At 37.2% G+C, this 22,179-nt stretch overlaps 1 protein-coding gene across 1 annotated transcript in view; it reads right to left on the reverse strand. All coding sequences in view use genetic code 11, as the record gives it.

Annotated features, from left to right (window-relative positions):
* Positions 1–21,814, reverse strand: part of EGR_05820 (putative kazal-type serine protease inhibitor domain protein) — a gene marked incomplete at both ends in the record, with an annotated part of 24,323 nt that extends 2,509 nt beyond the window's left edge. Inside the window, 18 exons of the mRNA XM_024495069.1 lie at positions 140–259; positions 1,828–2,114; positions 2,493–2,618; positions 3,028–3,362; positions 3,459–3,704; positions 3,777–4,047; positions 4,121–4,264; positions 6,142–6,331; positions 6,372–6,643; positions 7,247–7,361; positions 7,839–7,933; positions 9,821–9,982; positions 10,679–10,897; positions 11,594–11,815; positions 12,068–12,306; positions 12,537–12,831; positions 16,923–17,249; positions 21,439–21,814. Coding sequence (XP_024350532.1) covers positions 140–259; positions 1,828–2,114; positions 2,493–2,618; positions 3,028–3,362; positions 3,459–3,704; positions 3,777–4,047; positions 4,121–4,264; positions 6,142–6,331; positions 6,372–6,643; positions 7,247–7,361; positions 7,839–7,933; positions 9,821–9,982; positions 10,679–10,897; positions 11,594–11,815; positions 12,068–12,306; positions 12,537–12,831; positions 16,923–17,249; positions 21,439–21,814 — 4,041 coding nt within the window. The remainder of the gene's footprint in view (positions 1–139; positions 260–1,827; positions 2,115–2,492; positions 2,619–3,027; positions 3,363–3,458; positions 3,705–3,776; positions 4,048–4,120; positions 4,265–6,141; positions 6,332–6,371; positions 6,644–7,246; positions 7,362–7,838; positions 7,934–9,820; positions 9,983–10,678; positions 10,898–11,593; positions 11,816–12,067; positions 12,307–12,536; positions 12,832–16,922; positions 17,250–21,438) is intronic.
* Positions 21,815–22,179: the final 365 nt, after the last annotated feature.

The raw sequence follows: 22,179 nt of genomic DNA on the forward strand, positions 1-22,179 counted from the left end.
CTCAGGGATTCCTCCTTGTTCTGTGAAGGTCCAGCCAGTACAAGTTCAGCTCCATTTAAAACGAACCTGTTTAAAAGTACGATTTAATACCTCAGCTTAAGTACACCAATAATGGAGTCAAATTAAACTCCATTCAAACCTTTTGAATGGCTCCAACGAAAGACTGCTTTAAGAGCACAAAGTCGTCAAGAAAGTGGCTCTCTTTGTCTGGAATTCCACCAAGATACACCGGACTACTTGAGAGATCAAAGCTGGTTAGCTAAAATGGCAAATAAGCTCTATGATATGAGTCAGTGCGAGAAACAAACATATCTTCATTATAGCTCACTGCTTTCCGTAATTCTCGGTTGGTCTTTGGCAATCTTTGTGGAAGCTTAAAATAAAAATGAGGAGAGATGAATACATTTGAAACTATATAAATTTTGACAAATTATTTTATCGAAAAATCAAGTAATACACCATTTTAAAACGCAACAACAAAATAAAGTGTGTACGCTATTATTAAACAAAAGATTAATTAAAAATAATCATGAAATCGAGTTCTCTATTCAATTTTGAATAAATAGGGCACTCTGCAAGAAAATCTGCCTTTTTTAGGTATTTAAACATTTTTATTTCCAGCTATTTGGTAATAACTTTAAATGGCACTGCAAAATATCCTAGTGATTAAATTAATCATCAAAAGCATGGTCCTTTCATACTATGGTAATTTTTTTCGCCAACAAGTAAATATGCAAAAAAGTGGAATGTTACATATTTTATAAAAGATAGTGAAGTGGAGACCTGAAAAATATTCCGTCCCCTATGCAAGTAAAACCATAAAATGAGACTCCAATTTAAAAGTGCAAATCTTATCATCGAAAGTAAGGCCAAAATTTGGTTTCATTTTTATGGCAAGAAGCTAATAAATGTAGAAAGCTTTATAACATACTTTAATTGCTTACAAATTTTTCCTTAAGAAGACCCTGACTTGCAGATTTAATTAGTATAAGATGTGTTTTGCTTCTAGAAGCGAAAGCTTCAATCCCAGTCCCCTCTGCTTTCATCGCACTTACATTTCACAGCTAGCCACTACGTATGTGACACCTACTTAGAGAAACATAAGGTTAACAGGAATTATGAGACAGCCCCTTCCTCTCGTCCACAAAAACATCCACGCAGAATTCAGTCTTCTAGCGATGGTGTAGTAGGTGCCTTAAAAGTGTGGGAGGGGTAGTATGGGTAGTGATTAGGTCATTCGATGGCAATCCACCCAAGTTAGTCGAGAACCAATCCTTTATCAACAGTGCACTTTGGAAAGTAAAAAATAGATGAAGTGCAAACCGAAGTACAAATTGGTGAATGTAGGTGAGATCCAAATGACGTGGTTGTAGACTATCTGCCCTTGACGGCTGCCTCTCCATTCTAACCAAAAACGAGAGACCTTACCAAACGAGATGCAGATTATTTCAGATTGTTTTAACCATTTCTGTAAGTTGTGTTGACTTGCTAGCGTATGCTGTTAAAATGCTATGCGTAAAATTATTTAGGAAGTTTCTGCAACTCTAGAGCCATGTCAACCTCAGTCCACAAAGATAACACGCTTAAGCAGTACTTCGTGGCAGGAAAATGGGTTCAAAATAAGGGGAAAAACAGAGAGCACAACAAAGAGAATAGTTGTTGTCCTTGTAGGCGTATAAGCAATCACATTCATTTTGGATGTAATCTAAGTTATTAGAAGTTGCTACAATGGGCTATATTCCAATACCGTACGATTTTCATCAATCATCTGCTGCAATTCTTAAAAACTTTGAACATTTGAAATTTCGGATTGCTTTAGTTTCTTACAAGACGCAGTCTCGTTGATTTTTTACCATCAAGTCGAACGGTCATGTAATGACTAGTCTTTTCAATACTGAGTTTGTGCCATTCATCGTTGGCTACAGAGCAGATTTTAGCAATGGCGAGTCGCTGCCGTGGTCCAAAGCGCTCCAGAAGCCAGTTGTAGAAGTAGCTATGGGAAAATTGGACAATGCGACCCACACGAAGGTAGACCTTCAAACACTCATCCGAGTCCGCCCGAATCACAATAAATTCTGATCCGTTTTGGCTTGGCGGTATGGCAAAAATGATTCCTAAAAGATAACAGGTTTGTTGTCGAGAAACCATAATATCAGACGTTGCATCAATGAATTTAGTGTTCGTTTGGCGTGAAGTCACTTAAATGGCGAAATATTTCTGCGTATTTTTCAACTGTTTGCCAAATTCAAGTAAAAAGCACAAACTAAACAAAACTTTCATTTTTTGTTAGGCATAGAAGATATTTTTGAAAGAGGAGGGCTTACTCCCAGATGCGCACTGAGCAAATGTAAAGGCATGATTTTATGCAATTATACATAAATACAACATTTGTATTTTAAATGTTACTTACCTTAAGAGAAAAGTTAAAAGAATAGTGCCACAGATTTTAAAAATTCGGAGATAAATGTGAATATTTAAGAAAAAAGGCATACCTTCATCGGGTTTTCGCAAAAAAATAATCTCCACACTCATTTTCCGTTTTTTAAGGGATTCTGCACCCGTCGGACCAGCAAGGCGTATGAAGGCCTTGCCACTAAATTCTGGAATTATTGCAGCTTCTATAAAGTTATGAATGAAAATTGTTTGTTCAAAGAAAATACTTGCTTACTTGCATAATACTTAGTTATTCCATTTTTCAATGATTTTTAGTCAGGAGTACACTTTTCCATTGCTTTTCAAGAAAGGATGGCCAATTTTTGGAAAAAACTTCCATATTTAAAAAAGGAAAATTTGATACCATTTTTAAAATGCCAAAAGCAAATCTTCTACAAATGGTGGATTCACATACGTCTAAAATATCATGAATAGGCTTGGAAAGATTTTAGAAATCTTCAAAGACAATTAAGCAAGCTTTAGATGACAGCTTTGATTTGGTGATATTGGAAATAAAATTAAGGCCTAAAATGCCACAAGCATTTAATTTTGAATGCTAATAATAAGCAAATTATGGAGGATTTACTGATTTACCTAATTGACAATAATTACCCTGCCAGCCAGGGAGGCAGACGCACTTCTTGAAGCTTCCATCGGTCATTGAAATGCACTGTCCTCCGTTTTTACAAGGATTCAGTAGGTCACAATTGATGAGAGCCTCTGAACTAAGCAAATTCTTTGGTACTTCCTGACCTGAGATTTGGCTAAGGCAAACTCGAATTCCATCTCTGGGTAAGTGCTTCCAGTTTAGTCCAGTCGCCTTCCCATTTGTGACAAAGACATGCCTCTGCACTTGGCCAATGGTTGGATGGTAAACTAGCTCTGCTTCAGTTAGACAACCGGAAAATCCGCATTTGCTAACAAGAGCTCTAAAACACAACCAGTAAGAAAAAACTGGGACATCAACGAGGATATGGATGCAAAGAAAGGAGAAAGTTTGCAATAGCTCGAAGCAATGATCTCACCGATTCGGTGAAATACATCCAAGCACCAGTCCCATACCGCGATTGCTAGTCATTACACCATACTCGTCAGATCGAATAAGTCTTGAGGTTGCGCCTTTGAAAACACCGAAACTGGTCGAATTAGCCACATAAAGACTTAAGTCTGCGTCATTTGTCACTTCCACAGAAACCTTTATTGGCTGTGGTTCCAGCTTATGCTTTCCCATAATGTACCGAGTTTTTCCCATCCCAAGTTTGCTAACATAACTAAAAAAGAATCAATAATCCCTAATTTATAAAACTAATGGACGATAAGGATTTAAAAACATTTTTTCATACCTCAATTCCAGATTTCCAGAAGATATACCTAGTTTGAGGAAGCTATACTGGCCGACTTTGTCCGCACGTGGAATAACGAGAAGAGCAATATCGCCATCAGAAACACCAGGAGAAGGCGTGAACTTAAGAGTGAAAGTAAATGGGGGGGATATTAACTGAGTGAAGGATATAAATGCTGTGGCTAGTGGTGTGAAATTTATTCCAGACACCAGTGCCCCCTCTTCTGTTTTGCGCATCTCCGGTTTTACAGAAGGCATCTTTGACAGTGGTTCTGAAAATGCAAAAAAAGGTTAATATCACGAAATTAAATTAAACTGTCAAAATAAGTGGTATTTAGGACTCACCTTTACAATGTTCACCCGTTAATAATTCTCCATTGGGGCAGATATTGCACTGCTGTCCACGAATCCCTGGTTTGCATTTGCACTGACCCGAATATGAATCGCAGGTGTTTACGGCAATTGAACCAGACGGATTACAGGAGCAGCCTGGTTTAAAATTTAAAGGAGTGATACTTTAACTTGGACCTGTGATTATCAGCGATATTTACGCACACGCCTAACCTGGACTCATTATTGCTGTCTCACTTGTTAGGTTGCTTGAATACCCTTTGTGGATAGTAAAAGTAGTCAAAAAGAAGTTTATGGAGATTTTATTAAAGAACTAAGTGGCTACACGAAGTTTACTAAATTATTCTCTTTTTTCAAATACTCAACGTTATGTTCCACAATCCTTTCCAAATTGGCACAAGGTAACTGCAAACTTCACCCTTATGAAACGTTTCGACTTGAGTAACAAACACCACTATCGCCTCGATGTAACTTTTATTTCCCATCTGGCTATCATATATTTTTTTGCTAATATCCCAACCCAAGGTGCAGTACGAGGTCCTCTCACAGGTAAGTTTGCAATACGTTGTAGTAGGGATGAAGTTTTTGGGTCATACTATCCTGTGGGAAAAAGTACATCCTTCTCAATAACTGCTACATTCACTTTTTCTACTGAACTCGATTACTTCAAAAGGCAAAGAAGGAGGAGTTTCCCATATTTTTGAATTATATCAAGCAGATAAATATCAGTCATAGTAAGAGTTTGGCCCTCAGCAAGCACGTAACTATCCTCAGTGCGTCACACGAATCGCAGTCTTTAGAAGCGTACGATAAGTGGTGTGAGCAGTGAGTTGGTAGTTAGATAAACACTGACGTTTGTTGACTTAACGTTTGAATAAAAGCGCCATTCTCCTATACAAGTCAGTCAGCAAGCAGGCTGAATGCATCCGGTTTTTATAATGTGAAGTATAAAATGAGGATCCAAGTGAAAGTCCTTGAACCTCTTTGTAATCTGTCGGCGTACAGCATGTGAATGGTAAGTATTTACTTAGCTCTCACCACGACTTTCCCATCCACCCTGATTTAACTGTCAACCGATCTTTTAATAACCAACGTCAAGCATCACTGTAAGTTCAAATTATTTCAATCAATGGTGACTGCTAATTCTCCAGTCTGGTTAAAAAGGGACCTTTCCAAACATGATGCCTCTACCCTTGAATATTTTATTTGTAGAATCTCGTTGTTTAGATCAGCTTGGATTAAAGTGTACTCGACTGCACATCCAACCTTCTTTAAACGCTCGTGAGCAATAGATTTGACTAGAAGCTTCTTGAGCTTTGCAACTGCATTTACTTCGGTTTGGAAGCCAGGCAAACTGGAATTACATCCTTCCGGTACATTTAAATGACCTCAATGATACGAAAATGAGACCAAAAAGGCGAAAAAAAGTAGTAGAGAGCAAATAAAGTACACCGTACCGGTAGAGTGATGTATTTTTATCTACGCTTAATAATGCATGCACATACACAGGACCTTACAAATTAAAGCAAAATATTGCAACAAACTACACAAAAAACTGAGGATTTTGTTCTTTATCCAATATAAATTCTACATTTTGAGTACTTTGCAAACTATGCCGATAACTAACTTGCCTGTCTTATGCTCAATTAGAAGCCTCACTAGCATTTTTCTGCTTCTTTGTAAGGTAAAATACACAACCAATAAATGGCTATTTTCTATTCTGATTAAGGCCTAAATTAAGGTGCAGCGAAACTCATATTCTAATTTAAAAAACAACTGTTCACATATCCCTAATAAATATGCATGTACGGGCTAAATTTTCCCAGTACAACACGATATTACACCCTTTCATTCTTTTATGCCAGAATTTGTCAAACCTCATTCTACCAAAATTTATGATTTGGTTCCACCCAAACAACCTTTAAAAGCTGGCAAGTAAGGCGTACATAAATAAGTTTTTTTTATAAAGATATAATTAATAAAATGTGTTAGGATAGGTTTGCAATAAAACTTACTGATACACGGTTTGCCATTCGAGATGCCCCAATAACCCGATGCGCATTGATCACATTTGGTACCCTCAACACCCCAATGGCATCTGCACCGTCCTTTACTATCGCAAAATTGGTCACGTGATCCTACTTTGTTGCATCCGCAAACGTTTTCAAGGACTTGATCTATTAACAAATGCAAAATCCTTTTATGCTTATTAATATGAAATATGGTAACAAGCGCAATGAATGACCATCATAAAAGGTGTTGCACCTGCTTGGATATCAATGGAAGTTGATGCATTGGAGGTGTAGGTGGGTTTGCGACAAGCGAGTCCAGAGCCATCGACTTTCACGGTTACCTTATTAACACATGCCTGCCGCCGCAGTTCGCAGGCGCTGGGGTATATTCGACCATCTGTTCCACAGACCTCACCTGCCAAACTCGGTTTGGGACAGCTCTCTCGGCACACACACTGTCCACCCAAACACCGCATCCCGAGAGGACAGGGCTTGGAGCATGTGGCTAAGGGAGAGATTGAGTGCCCATCACTCCGTTACGCAAATGACTTGATGACATGTTTGTAAGATGATAAGTCTAACGATGCACATCTGACGGAGTGTCTCCTTATTCCTAGAAGTTATTTCGACATAATGGGATTGCAATGAAAAAGAAGCCCGCTTAGCAGAGAATTACAGTCCAAATTACAGAATGAAGTTGCGTATGACATACCGCTACTCATTTTTATTACGCATCTAGAACTGTGATTTATTTAAATTAATGCCTTTATCGAAATCATGTAACTATAACGAATTTTTTAGAGTCAAATCATACTATCATCACTGAAAATCTCTCTTTCAATCGACTGGGATTTGAAATATTGCCGATATTGTTTAGAATGATAAAATAAATAAGTAACGTCCTCTCAGGACAATTTTAAGAGCATTTTTCTGTCCTTTAAGTGTGCACATCGATCACCTGCAAAAATGACAAACATCGGTTCATTTAATAGCAATGTTTTACATTTTAAGGTACCTTGCCTTTAATTAGAGCCGCAAAGAAACAAACTTGTTGTTAGTTAAAAAAAAGTGAAGTAATTTCGTTCATGTGCAATCACCAAACACTCACCACATGGCTTTGTGTCAATCACCCAAATGTGCTTTTGAATGGAACAAGCATGAACTTTCAACAAGCATTCGTTATTATACGTCCTGCCGTCAGATCCGCAAACTGGCATGTTAACCTACAAGAAGCAAACAGTCCTAAAGAGCATCACTTTTGGAAAGTAAATAGAAGATTAATAAAAGTACTGCTATTATTATTTTAAGGAAAATTTAACACAAGGAAGAAATTTTCATGTACTAAGAAATATCTATACCGTAGTCTCTGCAACTCTTCTTCTATTTAAGAAAATTAGTTCCCTTTTTAACCTATCCTAGCAACCTTCACCTTAATCCATTACGAAATGTGTCACTTATGAGAAGGACTCTCGTTGAATTTGAAAAATTTCCTAGAGGTGAGTATCTCAGTTATTTTCTTTTTTAATGCATTCCACTTAATTGTATATTCGTATAAAAATTGGTGGAAGCCCTAAGGAACATTCCTTATTTCCCATGCTCCACAGAAGATATTTGTTTTTCACTTCTTTCTCGTAGACTATCTAATCTGGAAGGAGTTCGCATCGTATGAAATTAAACATGACCTTTTAGAGTGTACTCACCATCAGGCAGTTTGTAGGGCAAGCGCAGAAGGCCCGACCAGCACCATCAGTTTGACACATTGAGTAGAATTCACACTTCTTGTTTTGACAGGCATCTATTGCAATATTTTTCGAAAATAAATACAGAAAGGTCCTTTTTCGTCCCATGTTTTTTTTTATTCAAGAGACACATTCATATTTAGTTGAAGAAATAATTTTTCTTAGACAACTACTCAATTGCAAAGTGTGAGGGAATTTGACATTGAACCAACAAATCGGAAGTAAAAATGAACCCCACATTAGTGTATTTTCTGCGTCTTACCTTTTTTTATATTTAATTTCGTTGTTAAAATCAAATAAGCAATTTCTAGCAATGAAGTCTGTGAAATACGAACTGAATAAAATGCAAAGTTTTGGGATCTTAAGGTCTTCAATAAACCCCACATGAAATTTTTATCAAATAAATTACTACAAACTATGCATGCTACCAATGAATGGAGCATTGCAAGGATCACGGACACTGGAAGTGGTTTTTATGTCCGTTTTTTCTCCTACCGATTAGTCATCAATGTGTCAAAGCAAAATGACGCTCATTTCAGTGTGTGCTTGTAGACTTTAATTTACGCTAAGTCTAATATCCACATGCATGCAAAGTCCAAGCCTTCTTTCAAATACCCACCTTTAAATTGTGTTACTGAATATTGTCAGTTCGCTTGGAATCATTTTAAATTAGTTGAGTATGTTGCAGCCATGGTCTCTACAGGCGGTAGGAAATTCTTCAAATCTTCATTTTAAAAAGAGGCACTTTGGGAATGTTTATTTGACACTTGCGTGTGCAAGTATAGAACAAAAATTGGAGCTAAGTAAGGTCACGCACAGCGTAGAGCATTTTAGGTTTCCAGACCTTAGTATACAAGGAAAATCTCATGATATTTGTTGAGATAATTACCATTTTGATCGGTAACTTTAAAAGATACTAAGCGCTTATTCTGTGTTTCATTTTTTGTCTCTAGAACCGAAAGCCAAACCCTAGCTAACTCGTACTGAGTGTCTAACGTTAAGGAATGAAGACTACTAGTAACTCTTTAATGGCTCAGTTTTGAGGTAGTTTGAGGCAGGAGGTCATGTGCCATGTGGTCCCTCAAGAATAATAACAGGGCTTTTGTCCAACTGAATGAAGTTCCTACTTGTGCCGCATTGAGTTGTATCAAAAGGTATTGTATAGCAAAACCAAAGTTCCAATTGTTTGGTCTTAATTACAAAAACTTTTTATGTCTGTAGCTGATGCGAATAGCATAATCCCCCTATCTTGACAAGAATAGTGGTTCATTTCAAGTGTGTTACACCTATCTTTCAGTGATTCATCGCCAAAACTGCATTTTTAAAAATCACTTCTGGTCGGTACACTCTTTTACTGCATTACTTATAATTTAGTTTCTGTCGCATAATGCGCCTTCGCCTAACACTATAAAAAGCCGAGTGTGACGGAAATTCTTCCATCTTTAAAGCCAAGTTAACCCTGATCTGGAAAGTAAAAGAGCTCAAAACCATGTACCAGATATTTTATGATAAGTGATAGGGTCTTAAATTGAGAGGAAAATTTGGAGAACAATAAAGTGATTAATAATGGCAGAATCACACATATACATACGTATGAACATTTGCTAGCCTTTTACAAGTGCTTACAAGCATTAGCCATCTGGTGGCATTAAAGTCAGCTTAACTTAAGGCAGACAGTAATAATTAGTAACATTTTTTAAATGGCTCTTGAATATCTATGACCTGGGTTTTTAATTTAAATGCTAGAATATTTTACACAGATCTGAGAAAGCTACACAGTCTATCAAATGAATCTTGTGTCCACTGTGAATGAATTGTCGATTTCTCAAAATATGATGATGCTACATGAAAAGTGGAAAATTTTCCATAATCATTATTTAATAAGAACTTGCAATTTGTCAAGTTAATTTTGCATAAGTCGATTCTATTGCTTTGTTGCTTACCACAAGCGCCACGTTGTTTAATTTCTAGTTCAAAAGATTCACCCTGACAAGCAGCGGCTCGTAAGTGGCATTCACTTTGATAGGTTTTTCCATCACTTCCGCAGACCTTACCACCCAAACCACTCTCAGGGCAGATTGGACAACTGCACTTGAGAGAAGGAGCTGCGTAAGTAAGTGACATATCACGATCCACTTGATTGTTTTGCTGAGAGCATATTTCATAACGCCGGCAGTAGAGACCCTGCCTTTCACACGCGTTTCCTGGAAGAACTGTGATAAAAGACAATGTAAAATATGAAGACAAAAAGTTGCATTTGAATGCCAACATCAAGGGAAAGAGGGGTAATGATCACCAACATTTTCTTTCTTGCAACCATATGAACAGGTTTTGCTAACATTTTTAAGGCCGTGTATAAGCAGGAGACGGAGTTTTTCGCCTTCATTTAACCAGGTTAAATTGCGGAATTTTGAATAAATTGGCGGAATTTTAACCTCAATCTCGACAGTAGGATTTTGGTGGACCAACTGAGAAACCTCTGAATTTAATATTAGCCAACAAATTACCACTGGGTCGTCAGTTTTTACAGAATTAAATAGACAATAAGGTCCAGCGAAAAGTTTGAGAGTCGGTATAGAAGTTGTTGCAGAAAATGTTGTTTTTTTCTAGGTGGCAGCAGTTGGTTCTAAATCATGCTGCTTAAAGTAAGCTTTAATGCAGAGCTCCAGCACAAAACAGGATTTTCGTACTTTTAATACATACTTTGGTTTTTATTAAAACTCAAAATTTTGACTGATGTTGGTTGCAATTAACTACTGAATGGAGAAAATTTGTTAGTTTCCCTACAAGAAGAAACTCACGACATTGTCCAGCATAAACAACCCATATATGCTTCTTTTTGAGACAGGCCATTTGCAGAAGGTGACAAACACTGTCGTAGGTGATGCCGTCTGAACCGCAAACAGGAATAACAATGGCCGGACAACGCTCCGGACAGACACACGTCTTCCTCCCTTGAATGTCTACTCTGCATTCCTCGCCAGGCCAAGGACAACTCTGTTCCAGGCATGGATTCATACCTGTGATCCATGCATATCAATTAAGAAACATCGATGCTTCAAGTCTACCTCCATAGTCTGTGCCATTGACAGATTGTGCTTCCAAAATATTTTGTTTCAGGTATTTTTACTTACGTATTAGCAAATTTCTAAAAGAACACCTAAAGACGCATAGAACTTATGGTAATGAACAAAGCTTCCGGTTCGTTAAACATAATATTTAAAAAGATGCTTTTATTTTAACTTGCATGTTTTAGAATTTTGTAATTTTCGAATGAAATTTTGTCTTTAAACATTTTGCTATGTAACCTGGAATCATGAAATATTAATTCATAGACTCCATTTTTTACAAAGGACTAATAAAATATATAACTTTAAAGGTAAGTAAAATAATGAAAAAGTGTAAAATTGATGTGTTTTCAGAAAAACCGGGATTGGTTATGCTTGGTGGAAAGTGAAGAAAGGGAAGAACGTGACGTGATTTGAGGATTGCAGACCACTCTTGCCTTTTAGTTAAGCAAGGTTTGCGCATTGAAATTGCAATTTTGTTAAATAATCTTAGTAAAAAGAACACATCTCTCCCAATTACAAGTAATTGAGTGGAATCCTAGTATTACGGTAGCTAGTGCATCCTGAATAGACATTTGAGGACTTTTGGGGTGAATCGTAAAATACAGAAGAAATGCTCATAATACGGCTTTTGAACGATCCACCAACCAGCTGCGCAGTTGTTGTCGAATAGAACTTGAAGTTGCTGATCTCGTAGACAGGCCTGCTGACGCATAACGCATATGCTGGAATACGTCCTGCCATCGTTGGCACAGACGGGTTGGTTCATTGATATATCACACTCTTCGTCACTACATCGGCAACTAGGGGTTCGCTGCTCATCCAGTCGACAAACAGAATCCACTGGACAATTTACTGTGTCACATGGATCTATGTGTGATATGAAGGTTTTAGGACTCGAAGAGGAAGATTAACAAGTTTACTTCGCTGCCTTTCCAATGACGATCCTTCCTACCTATATTCAATAACAAAGTCCTTTTTTCTAGACCAATTGAATATGTGTGCGGAAGGAAGCTAGTAATTATTGAATACAATAAACAGCACTATGACTGGACTCTGATAACAGCTTAGGAATAGTTTTGACCTGTTTTGATAGCGCATCAACATGTAAGAATCACATACCGCATCGTCCCCAGTATTTTACGGTAATATTAATCTTGAGAGAGCATGATTCACGCTTAAGATGGCACACATTCTTGTAATTCACACCATTGGATCCACAAACTGGGACAGAATCGTCAGAATCACCCACTTCATAGCAGGTTTGGTGGCAAATACATCTGGGTGAGCTAAAATCGTCAGAGGGTATGCACCAAGCATTGAAAGGGCAAGTGTACCCTTGGCAGGGGTTATTCACTCCCCTGCCCTGGGGAAATCGGTAGTGAAAACAAGATTTCCATAAATGGTTGCTGTGTAAAGTTGAAGAAATACGATTATCCAGGAAGACAGATGCATGTAAGTCACTTAAGTGAAAGTAATGCGAGCAACAGTGAGTGAATATCATGGAACCAATAAGGGAATGCGAAGCAGTCAAGGCACCGTCCTAATTGGTTAATACATTGTTCAATCTGTCAACTAACCTTGATTGGACGTTTTACACGAACCACTGTGAAGTTTATGTTTGGGAGATTGTTGAATACAGGCAGCTTGATTGAGAAAACAGTCTCCAGGATACGTGACCCCATCGTCTCCACATATGGGTTCTTTGTACCATTTCTCAGAGCATCTGTAGTGGCCACAAGTGCAAATCGAGCTTTGAATTCCTGCCTGGCGCCGCATCAATGAAAAGGTGTCATGATTGTATGTAGAAGGAAGCTGGGGGTTGGATGCACACATGGCACCAAACTGACAGTAGTTGGCATGGTCGCAAAAAATTGGCTCAATATCTGAAGAATAGACATGATTGAATAGTCATTTTTTGCGAATAATGATTATTAGCTTTGATATAATGGAGCAGAAAGATGGAATAATAGGTTTTAAGGTAAAATTATCGTGCATTAGTGACCGCATCTCATAGTAATTATTGTGTAAATTTCGGCTTCCTTTTCAAAAACTTTTTGACTATGATACCATTAAGGAAATAAGTTTCTTGAAGTTTTCTTTTGTAAAAGCAGTTACTTTTAGAAATCCGTCATTGTTACCCAGTGAGATACGAAAAAGATGCAAGCTCCGCTTTTATAAAATGCTTTAATTCGAAAAGTGAACACGCCCATGGACATCACCGGTTCCGATTTCACCTTTGTTTCCCATCTGTCCTTTCTCTTTCACAGGTGACCATACAATGGCCTGATGGTGATACTAAGATAAGATGACAATCATCACGTGAAGAAATGTCAGTTAAGGGAGAGACAGTAGCTTCCTTATTCCATTCCAAAGTGCGATATAAGGTTTTCTCACAGGAAAGTTTTGAGAAGCTTGGTATGAGGCATTGGGTTAGGCGTGATGCTAGCATGGCAGAAAAGGTTACTCCTTATCAATGACTGCAACGCTTACTATTCCTGGCTATTTCTAAATACGAGGAAGGAGAAATATTCCATATCTTCGAGTTGTATAGAGTAGATAGACATCAGATGTAATTATAGTTGAACCCTCAGCAAGTAAATAATTGTGAGGATGAAGCGATGGGTGCTTGGACGTGTGCGGTGAGAGTGGTGGGTACTGTTGGTGTATGCTGTGAGTGGTGTAGTTAGTGATTAGATTGTTTGGGGATGACCAATGCCATATCCTGTGCCATTACAAACTTCGAATTACAAAGTACAAATTGTCAGCAAACAAATCAGCCCCAAACAGGAAAATAAGCAATTAGCCAACAATCCTTTGCTAACACTGTATTTTATTAGATAGATGAAAGGAATGGAGACCTAATTGCTAGTCTTTGAAGGCAAATGTCACTCGCTAATGCATTTGGGTGACACACATTCGCTAGGTAGTTTTAACTACCTTCTCAGTTTATGTAAATGAAAGCGAATCGTTTAATCACTCAAATTAAACGTTACCACGCGTAATTCTACTATTGTTTTAATTAATAGTGATACGCGATTCACTAGTCTAATCAAGAGTAGATGATTTTCTTGAATGTGGCGTGTCATTAAATGGCTCATCACAGCAACTTTATTTGGCGTTCTACTAAGTGGTAGTTAAAAATCAGAGTAAAATACTAGAGAACACAATTAAGAAAACCGTACCTATAGAAGGCTGATACTGTACGTGTCTTTTGCATGGTTTTGTAAATAGTTAACTCTTTAAGTTTTAAAGAACCCTAGTTTACGGATCCACCGGTCAAAAAAACACCTCTTGGTACATTTGGAGGTTTCGACTCAACATTTTTAAGGGGCAATCTTCCATTACATACATATATATATCTGTTTCTCCTTTCTGTGATTAGTAAGCCACCAGCAATGCTGATGCCTGCTATCTCCTGGAGCTCGTATGGGAGCAGGTGGAATTGATTTAATCACTGTGGAGTAAGATTGTTTGAATCTGGGGGAAGTCAAGTATCTCGTGTTTACCTCTGGGACATTAACTTGAGGGCTCCTGCAGATATTGCTGCTTATCGCTGGCTTTAAAGATCACTGCTTATGCTTTATTATTTACGCTAATAGACACTTTGGTGCCTCAAAAAATCTCTCCAAGTTATGAAAAGTCATTGGGATGAACTTTATCAAAAGCTGCACCACTGTTCTGCTCAAATAATGGTAAACATGTGGTTTCTTTTCCTATGTCCCTAATAGCTGTCGTTTTTTTGCCTTTTTTTTGGAGTATTTAATGGAAGTTTTTGACCTGTGTATTATATAATGCAAAATAAGCCGTCTATTTGGGATGCATAAATCTGGTTGTCTTTTTAAGTAAATTAGAACTACTGCATTAGCAAATGGTTGTAATCCCGTATACTAATAAATTTTTTTTAAGATTTTACATTGTTTTCATTGGTTAAAGCAAAGAAATTTTTCCCAAACATATCGTCACTTCCACTTAACCTAAAGTTTAAGGAGACGCAACTGGGCAAGAGGTATTATTTTGGTTGAATTATTGTCTGATGTTGATAACATTGCTGTAAATGCAAATTCAACAAATTATCTTAGTCCGATTCACAGTTAAGAAAAATCATGGCAAGCGCTATTTATCTGTAGCAGAGGTTTAAGAACCTTGGTGTTTACACAGTGCTTTCTAGTTTGTTTTGGAGATGTTTTTGCTACTAAGTAAGTTTTAAGTAAATAACACAGCATTCATAATATGGTCAATGTAACCTGCATACATTTAAGGAAGCTATATGTCCAAATTTTGTCTGTTTTTAGGTATATCACTGATACTATGGGTACAATTATTTTAAAAATGGCTCCTAATAAAAAGACCACCTTAACATTGGAGATTTTAAAGTGCTTTAAGTTGGAGGTTTTTTCTGGTGGGTAAAGATTAATTAGAGCACAAAAAACACATCAAAAACACATCAGAGCTCATAAATCACAAAAAAGGTAAGCAGACGCGCTAATGACACCATTCTGCAACCACTTTTGTTGGTTATACAATCGTCTGTTAGGAACCTAATGGCATTTCGCCTTAGTTATGGTCAATTTACTAAAGCAATTAATTCAGATTAATGATAAAGTTCTATTTCATAAAAGTTTCACTCTTTTGACCTTTTTGGCCTTTATTGTAAGTTTGCTTCAGATGTCTTGAACATTAGTGCAGCAAATATCAGTTTAATCTCACCACAACAAGTCTAGAACGAACCGATGTAAGCTATGTCATTTACGTCACCTAATCTGCCGATCAAAATTTGCCAGGTCACGTATGCCATAAAGTTTGCATGAGTTTTTGTATTTGAAATTGGCAAAAGTATCTGATTTTAGCCATGATTATTTCCATAGTGGAGAGGCTTTGGAGTATTTGCGACGCTTGAATACTACTGCAATCGCGATGTCCTTCTAGCCATTCTTCTCTTAAGGCATTTCGCCTTGCCTGTAAACATTATAAACTGTTTATCAAATCAAGATATGAGGAAATCGCACATCGTAGGCCTTGAGTGTTTTGAGAAGAAAAAAGGAGGATAATCGGATTTAGCGATCATGTCACCTTAATAATCTGACTTAATAACTCTCATAGTATGAGCTAATTTAAAGGAGATTCTGCTGAAAGAACTATCAAAAAAATCACTGACAATATAACTAAATATCACCCAAAGCGTGTGCTGTCATTTGAAAAGTTGAAAATGTGATTGCTGGAGGTTTAATTGCCCCGCTTTCGTTACACTCACGTTGATATCGATAGAAAACTATAAGCACAGCTTATACAATGACTGAAAACCCGGTCTCATTAGGAATTTAGAGTAAAGTCATCATTTTAAATATGGTTGCATGTCATTGTAATTCTCAACCTACAGCGCATTACCCACTTTTGTGGGAATTCAGCATGCAGTATGTCTGATCTTTGACAAAATCTGCATACTCTTACTCAAGAAACAGTAGCTATAACCATTTAGGAACATTTGCGATTTCCTAAAGATACTGGAGCAAACCGCACACATTTTGGTCTTTTTATGTCTCAATTTCCCATTTGTTACTCAAACACTAAGGTGTTTTAGTAGATGTAGAGGGGAGTTGTATGGGAAGATATTTGCTCTTTTTATGCATTAACAACTGCTGTTTTCTGTGTAGACTCGAAAGTCCAGGTACGGCAAGAATATGCTTTGTACATACACTATTTGACAAAAGTGGTGTTTTCAATTTGTTGATGTTCTTTGTTTCCTGCCATTTTTTCCGTGATTAATGCGAGCAAGAATTGTCAAATAATGGCAGATGATATTGGTGAACCTCTTTAAAAAGATATTTTAGCCTATGGTTCGAATTTTTACACAAGAAAATAACTTGTAAATCTTAAATAACATAAATTGTTATAAAAAAATTTGTATTTGTCCTGGATAAAGAGACTCATAACATTCACCAGATGAAGCCATATTAAGGCGCAAAGATAAGTTTACCTGGTGGTCTGGCTGGACAGTATCCCCAGTGTACGGCGTGAAGTTCGGCTGGTTGTAATGATATGCAGCCTCGCAGTTCTAGTAGACAAGGGTTGAGATAGGTGTTGCCATCACTCCCGCACACCGGTTGGACTGTAGTCAGAGAGCATGTGTGCACACAGTCTGGCTTCTTTGTTGGTACGATTGGTTCCCGCTTGTTAGGATGCACACTATCCTGTTGAGGTTTCTCACCTTGCTGTTCATCTTCAAACATTAAATGCGGAGTGTAGGTGGCCGCTTTGTAGTGTACTTTTGATTGAGACCGAAAACGTCGTAGTTTGACCGATTCTAAAATTAAAAAAGGTGTTGAATTCAAAGGGCCGTTGGATATGAAAAAGGTTGATTAAATGATGTACCATGAGTCGAAAATAGGAGAATTTGCTGACACGGTTTTGGATTTCTGCTTGGGTGTGAATGAATGGGGCAAACTGCTTATAATATTTGGGATTTGATCGGTTCTTTCTGGTATTTTTTAGCTATTACGTCATTTGGAGCATCAATGTGAGCTATTAGATAAGTTAATAAGTAGGGTTTTATGCTTCGATGACAAACGGAAGATTCAAGATTTGAGTGTGCATTACTTGGACTTAGCAAAAATATTGCTAATTAAGAAGCTGAATTGTATGGGATGATTTGTTGTGATTCTTCATGATGAATGAAGAGCCAATAACTCACTTAAATTTTATTAGTGAACTCACAAACAAAGTAAGAGGCCTTAAAACTGTTACAGGAACTTCCCAAATTTCGTGAAAAAGTCTTATTTTAGTGAGGAAATACAAATGATTGATGCCTAATTATTGTTTATTGAGCGATTATATCTGTATCTGTATAGTTCGGATCTGCATTATACTAAGTTTAAATGTGAACACAGAGTAAACAACTAAGGTAAGAAGCATACAATTTAACATAGTATAATTCAAATCTGAACAATTTTGCAGTAGTCTAAACGCAAAGATGAACAATTAGCTCTTTTTCCAAAAAAGACTGCTTGAAAAAGAACATAATGAATAGCATTACTTTAATTGCGTCATATATGAAGCAGGGCCTGTGAAGCCTGTAGACTATCCTACCTGCAATCTACCAGTCTATAATACCCAAAACTGCTATTTAAACTGTCGCATCGGTTCATTCTTCAATTCTTTAGTGCTATCAAATTGTCCAATTGTAATTGCTCAAATGCCGCCAAAATAATTAGCCAAAACCTGCATAAGCTACACTTTCAAAGTAGTTTATGTCAATCACCAGTTATGTTTCCACGAGCACACAAACACTTGTGCAGGCAATTTAATGCGCACCAGCAGATGTGTGTGAACAACCACGGTATGAAGTAGCAAACCTCGTGTTTGTGAGTGAGCACTCGATGTTTTTTATTCCATTGTGGTTCAGCTGAAAAAACATATTACAACTTGGACAGTGCCATAAACGAATTTAAGGATTGGAAATATTTTTTTTTGAAATTTGGCCATGTAATTTCTAAATACTGGTTCTAGTTATGGCCGTTGCTATTTCTAATGGCACTCCTTTTGATAATAATTTTTTAACATCTTAATTTAAATTATAGACGCATATTTGATTTTGTTCATGTAGCATGAAATTAATCCATACCAAAACTGTAAATATTATCTGGACACTGAGCATGGTTTTTTCTTGTGTGCTCCATATGAAAACTGTGGACGTCACTTTGACTTGTCTTTGCTTTTATCCTCAATAAATATAAATCAAGGGAGCAAACGACTAGTTGGTTTTATGGCTACCTTTTGATGCAAATGTTATAAACCCCTTGTTTAATTTAATCATTGAAGCTCCAGTAGTTTGGGACATGCAGAGGGCTTAGCTTGCCTTCACCTAACGAGCCTCTACCCACTGATGAGGCTTGGGAATGTGAACTTAAAGCAGTCATAGAAAAGGCGAATACGCATCCAATGGGACAATTTGATATATGTTACTTGGGTTTCGGTGATTAATCATTATTAACTGGTCCTCAAGAACAACACGGTAAGTGGATAAGCAAGCAAGTAATTTACTTCTCATTATATATAATTTATCGTAAAAATTAATTCAAAGACGGCATAACTTTGTAAAAAGTGATTTCGGGTACTCACATGAATTAACTGCTGCGTCAATGCGCCTGTTTGCTATATAGAAAATATATCTTGAATTAGCCTGTAGGATTTAAAAACTCAAGCTAATTTAATGGTTTTACTTTATAATTAAATGTTTAGTGTATTAAAAGGGCATAATGTTTTGGTTAGTTCTGACTTATCAATTTGTAGCTCATATCATTGCTATGTAAATTTGGTCCTTGATCATCAAGTGTTAAGGAATAAAGACAACCAGTGCTACCAAACCTTCCCTCTAGTAGTATTAAAGCCCCCCCTTAATCCTCAATTCCTAGATTATTAGTGCAATTTTTTGTTAGCGGAAACAAGTTCCGGGTTTTTGTAGTCAAATATTGCATATTTGCGAATTACTATATTCAACCTTGAAAAAAGGAAACCCGACCCTTAACCAACCTAATAAACGAAAAAATTCAATCCACGTCCCAATTTCGCAACAAATTTTTGGAGAAATTAAAAGATGTCCCCAAATTTGAAGATCCCGTTCTGCAAAATATTATGATTATTAATGGCTGTGTGGTACTTTGATTGTTTATTTTACTCGGCTTTGGTCGCGTCGGTACCGAAGAGAACGGGTATTTACACTTTCGCTTGCGGGACGTGCCAGTAGCCCCTTGGCCAGTCTCTACGGCAATAATACATATTTGCCTTCTTTCGTCTTCATGGAAGTTTCAGGGCCCAAACCTGTTTAAAAGTGATGTCTCACTGTGCCACAACTTTTTGATATATTCAAACATGCCGACACTTGTTTTTTAATTTACTATTTACTAATTTTTTTAGAGAAAAATGTACTATTTTTATTTGTACTCTATTCCTCGCAATTTGAACTCTAATTTTGTTTAATGTCGATCCAATTTGATGAATTTTACACGAGATTCCCTGTCTTACGATATCAGTTTAACTTTGTCGCAAAGCTATAGAAACTTCTAGGTCAAATTTAAATTATAACATTTGAAGATGTAATACCCCAGATATTGTTTAAGCAAACAGCATTTGATTCTAGTGACCGATAAAATATGGATGAAGCGGGTACATGAAGGCTTCATTATTGATCTTGAGGAATTATTCCAAACCAACTTATCAGGAACAGCTCGAAGTAATGCTTGCCGTTAGTAAAGAAACAAATTGCACGCATCCACGTCAAGTGAGAATGAAGAATCCCTGAAGAGACTAGGTGAATGGATCCCAGACGCCATACACTAACAGACAACAATAAATTTCGATGACTACCGACTACTCCAATTAAGATTATTTGCCGACTGACTTGTAGCGGGAAATAACTTTTAAATTGCGACGTTGACTGAGTGATGAAGCATAGCATCGATTATTCTCGAACGACCCACTCACTACATACAGTAGCTACTTTACATTTCATTCCCACAAGGCTACGTTTTGTGTGAATATGTGTGTGTGTGTGTGGTCCACTGATGGCGAAATTGTTCACCTACTGAATGTCAAACTTCGATTACGGCTGATGCCTATCTACTCGATACAGCTTGCTAGTATGCAAGTAAACACATTCGTCTTCGAATTCAGGCAAGACTATGCAATTGCTCCCTAGAATGAAGGGCATATTTTTATTTTTACAACACAATTCCAGCCCTCATCCCCTGCATCACATACCGAACGCCTGACCCATACGAAAATTTGCATTAAAGGATGGGAGGGAATAAAATGAAATGAGAGAGGGATATTGGGACATAGTGCCTTTACCACTTTTCCATCAGCGTTGTCCATTTTCCTTACTTGATGCTCCTTCAGGTGTCAATTCTCGCTCTATCTTGGTATTAGCAGGAAAGGGGAGTAAAATAGGTATAGGAATTAAAGGGGAAGTGGAAGAGAAAGTGGCTTAAGACAGCCAACTTGTGCTTTGTTGAAAAAGGCATATTAATTTTAATGTTAAATATTTCACCGAGAAAATGTTTTAAGGGGTCTTTTTTAGTTACCTAACTTTTATAAAATCACAAATACTTATCCAACTGTATTATGAATATATTTTGAGAATTCTCAACAAGATTTAATGTATTCTTCCTTTATTGGGGACTTCAAATCAAAAAATTAAAGCAAATTATTAGTGCAAGACCATTTAGAGTGTAGGACACCAGTAGCTTTTAGCTTTTAAAGTGATTTGCATATAAGGTCATTTTGTCACCACTAAGGTCATCGGATAAATGCGTTTTCTACGAATTTAATAGTTTTTTTCTAGAGCTCTAGCCAAAGACATTTTTTTCACAGAATGGTAAACTTATACGAGGGTAAAGAGTGTCACAAAGTGTGGATGACATAGGTGTAATTACCCACGGTTAAGTTGTGTAGCAATACCTGAGCTAGGAATAGTAAATTGCAGGAAACACACTTACTAGCCTGTTGTTGGCAGTCCTTCTGATTGACCGCAGCCCACGAGACTATGCTTAGTTCGGTTTGCTGTAGACATGAGGTACGAAGCATATGGCAAGTGTTAGCATAGATGTTTCCGTCAGAGGCGCAAACTTCTCCTGTTGTAAGTTGACACCTGCCAGATGTTGCCAGATCGTAAAGGGAAAGACAGACACATACGGTGACCTTTGACAGTGCGATATCATTCCAAGTCTCGCATATAGCGCCAGAATGGCACTGCTTCTGCAGACATAGATCCTCCTCAAGAGAATCTACAGTCGGTGAAGAAATGCAAAAAAAATAGCAAAATCGTGGGATCCTTTTCGATTTCTTGATGAAAATAGCCATCATACCGTGCATATTCCGAATTTTGCAAAATGCCTGCTGGAAGTCGTTAAAATATTAAAGAATATTATGGCGGACTCTCCACAATTCTTACTTCTGGATATGTTTATAGCCCCCGTTACTTCTGTTCACTAATAATTAATCATATTTCTATGCTAATACGTCTTATCACGGTTTCAAAGGCGAGTTCGAGAGTCGCATATTTTTTCACAATCTGCATCATTTATTTTGATCAGCTCAGCAAAACCTTAACTTAATACTGGTTGATTTAGTTCAAAAAGCTGATAAAAATTTTGACACTAAAACCGCAATTCGCTACATTATGTTGAAGTAAATAAAGGCATGCATAAACTATCCAACTAAGGTAAGGTTAAAGTTAA

This window comes from Echinococcus granulosus (genome assembly GCF_000524195.1).
Source record: "Echinococcus granulosus chromosome Unknown EG_S00046, whole genome shotgun sequence".
Lineage (NCBI taxonomy): Eukaryota > Metazoa > Platyhelminthes > Cestoda > Cyclophyllidea > Taeniidae > Echinococcus > Echinococcus granulosus.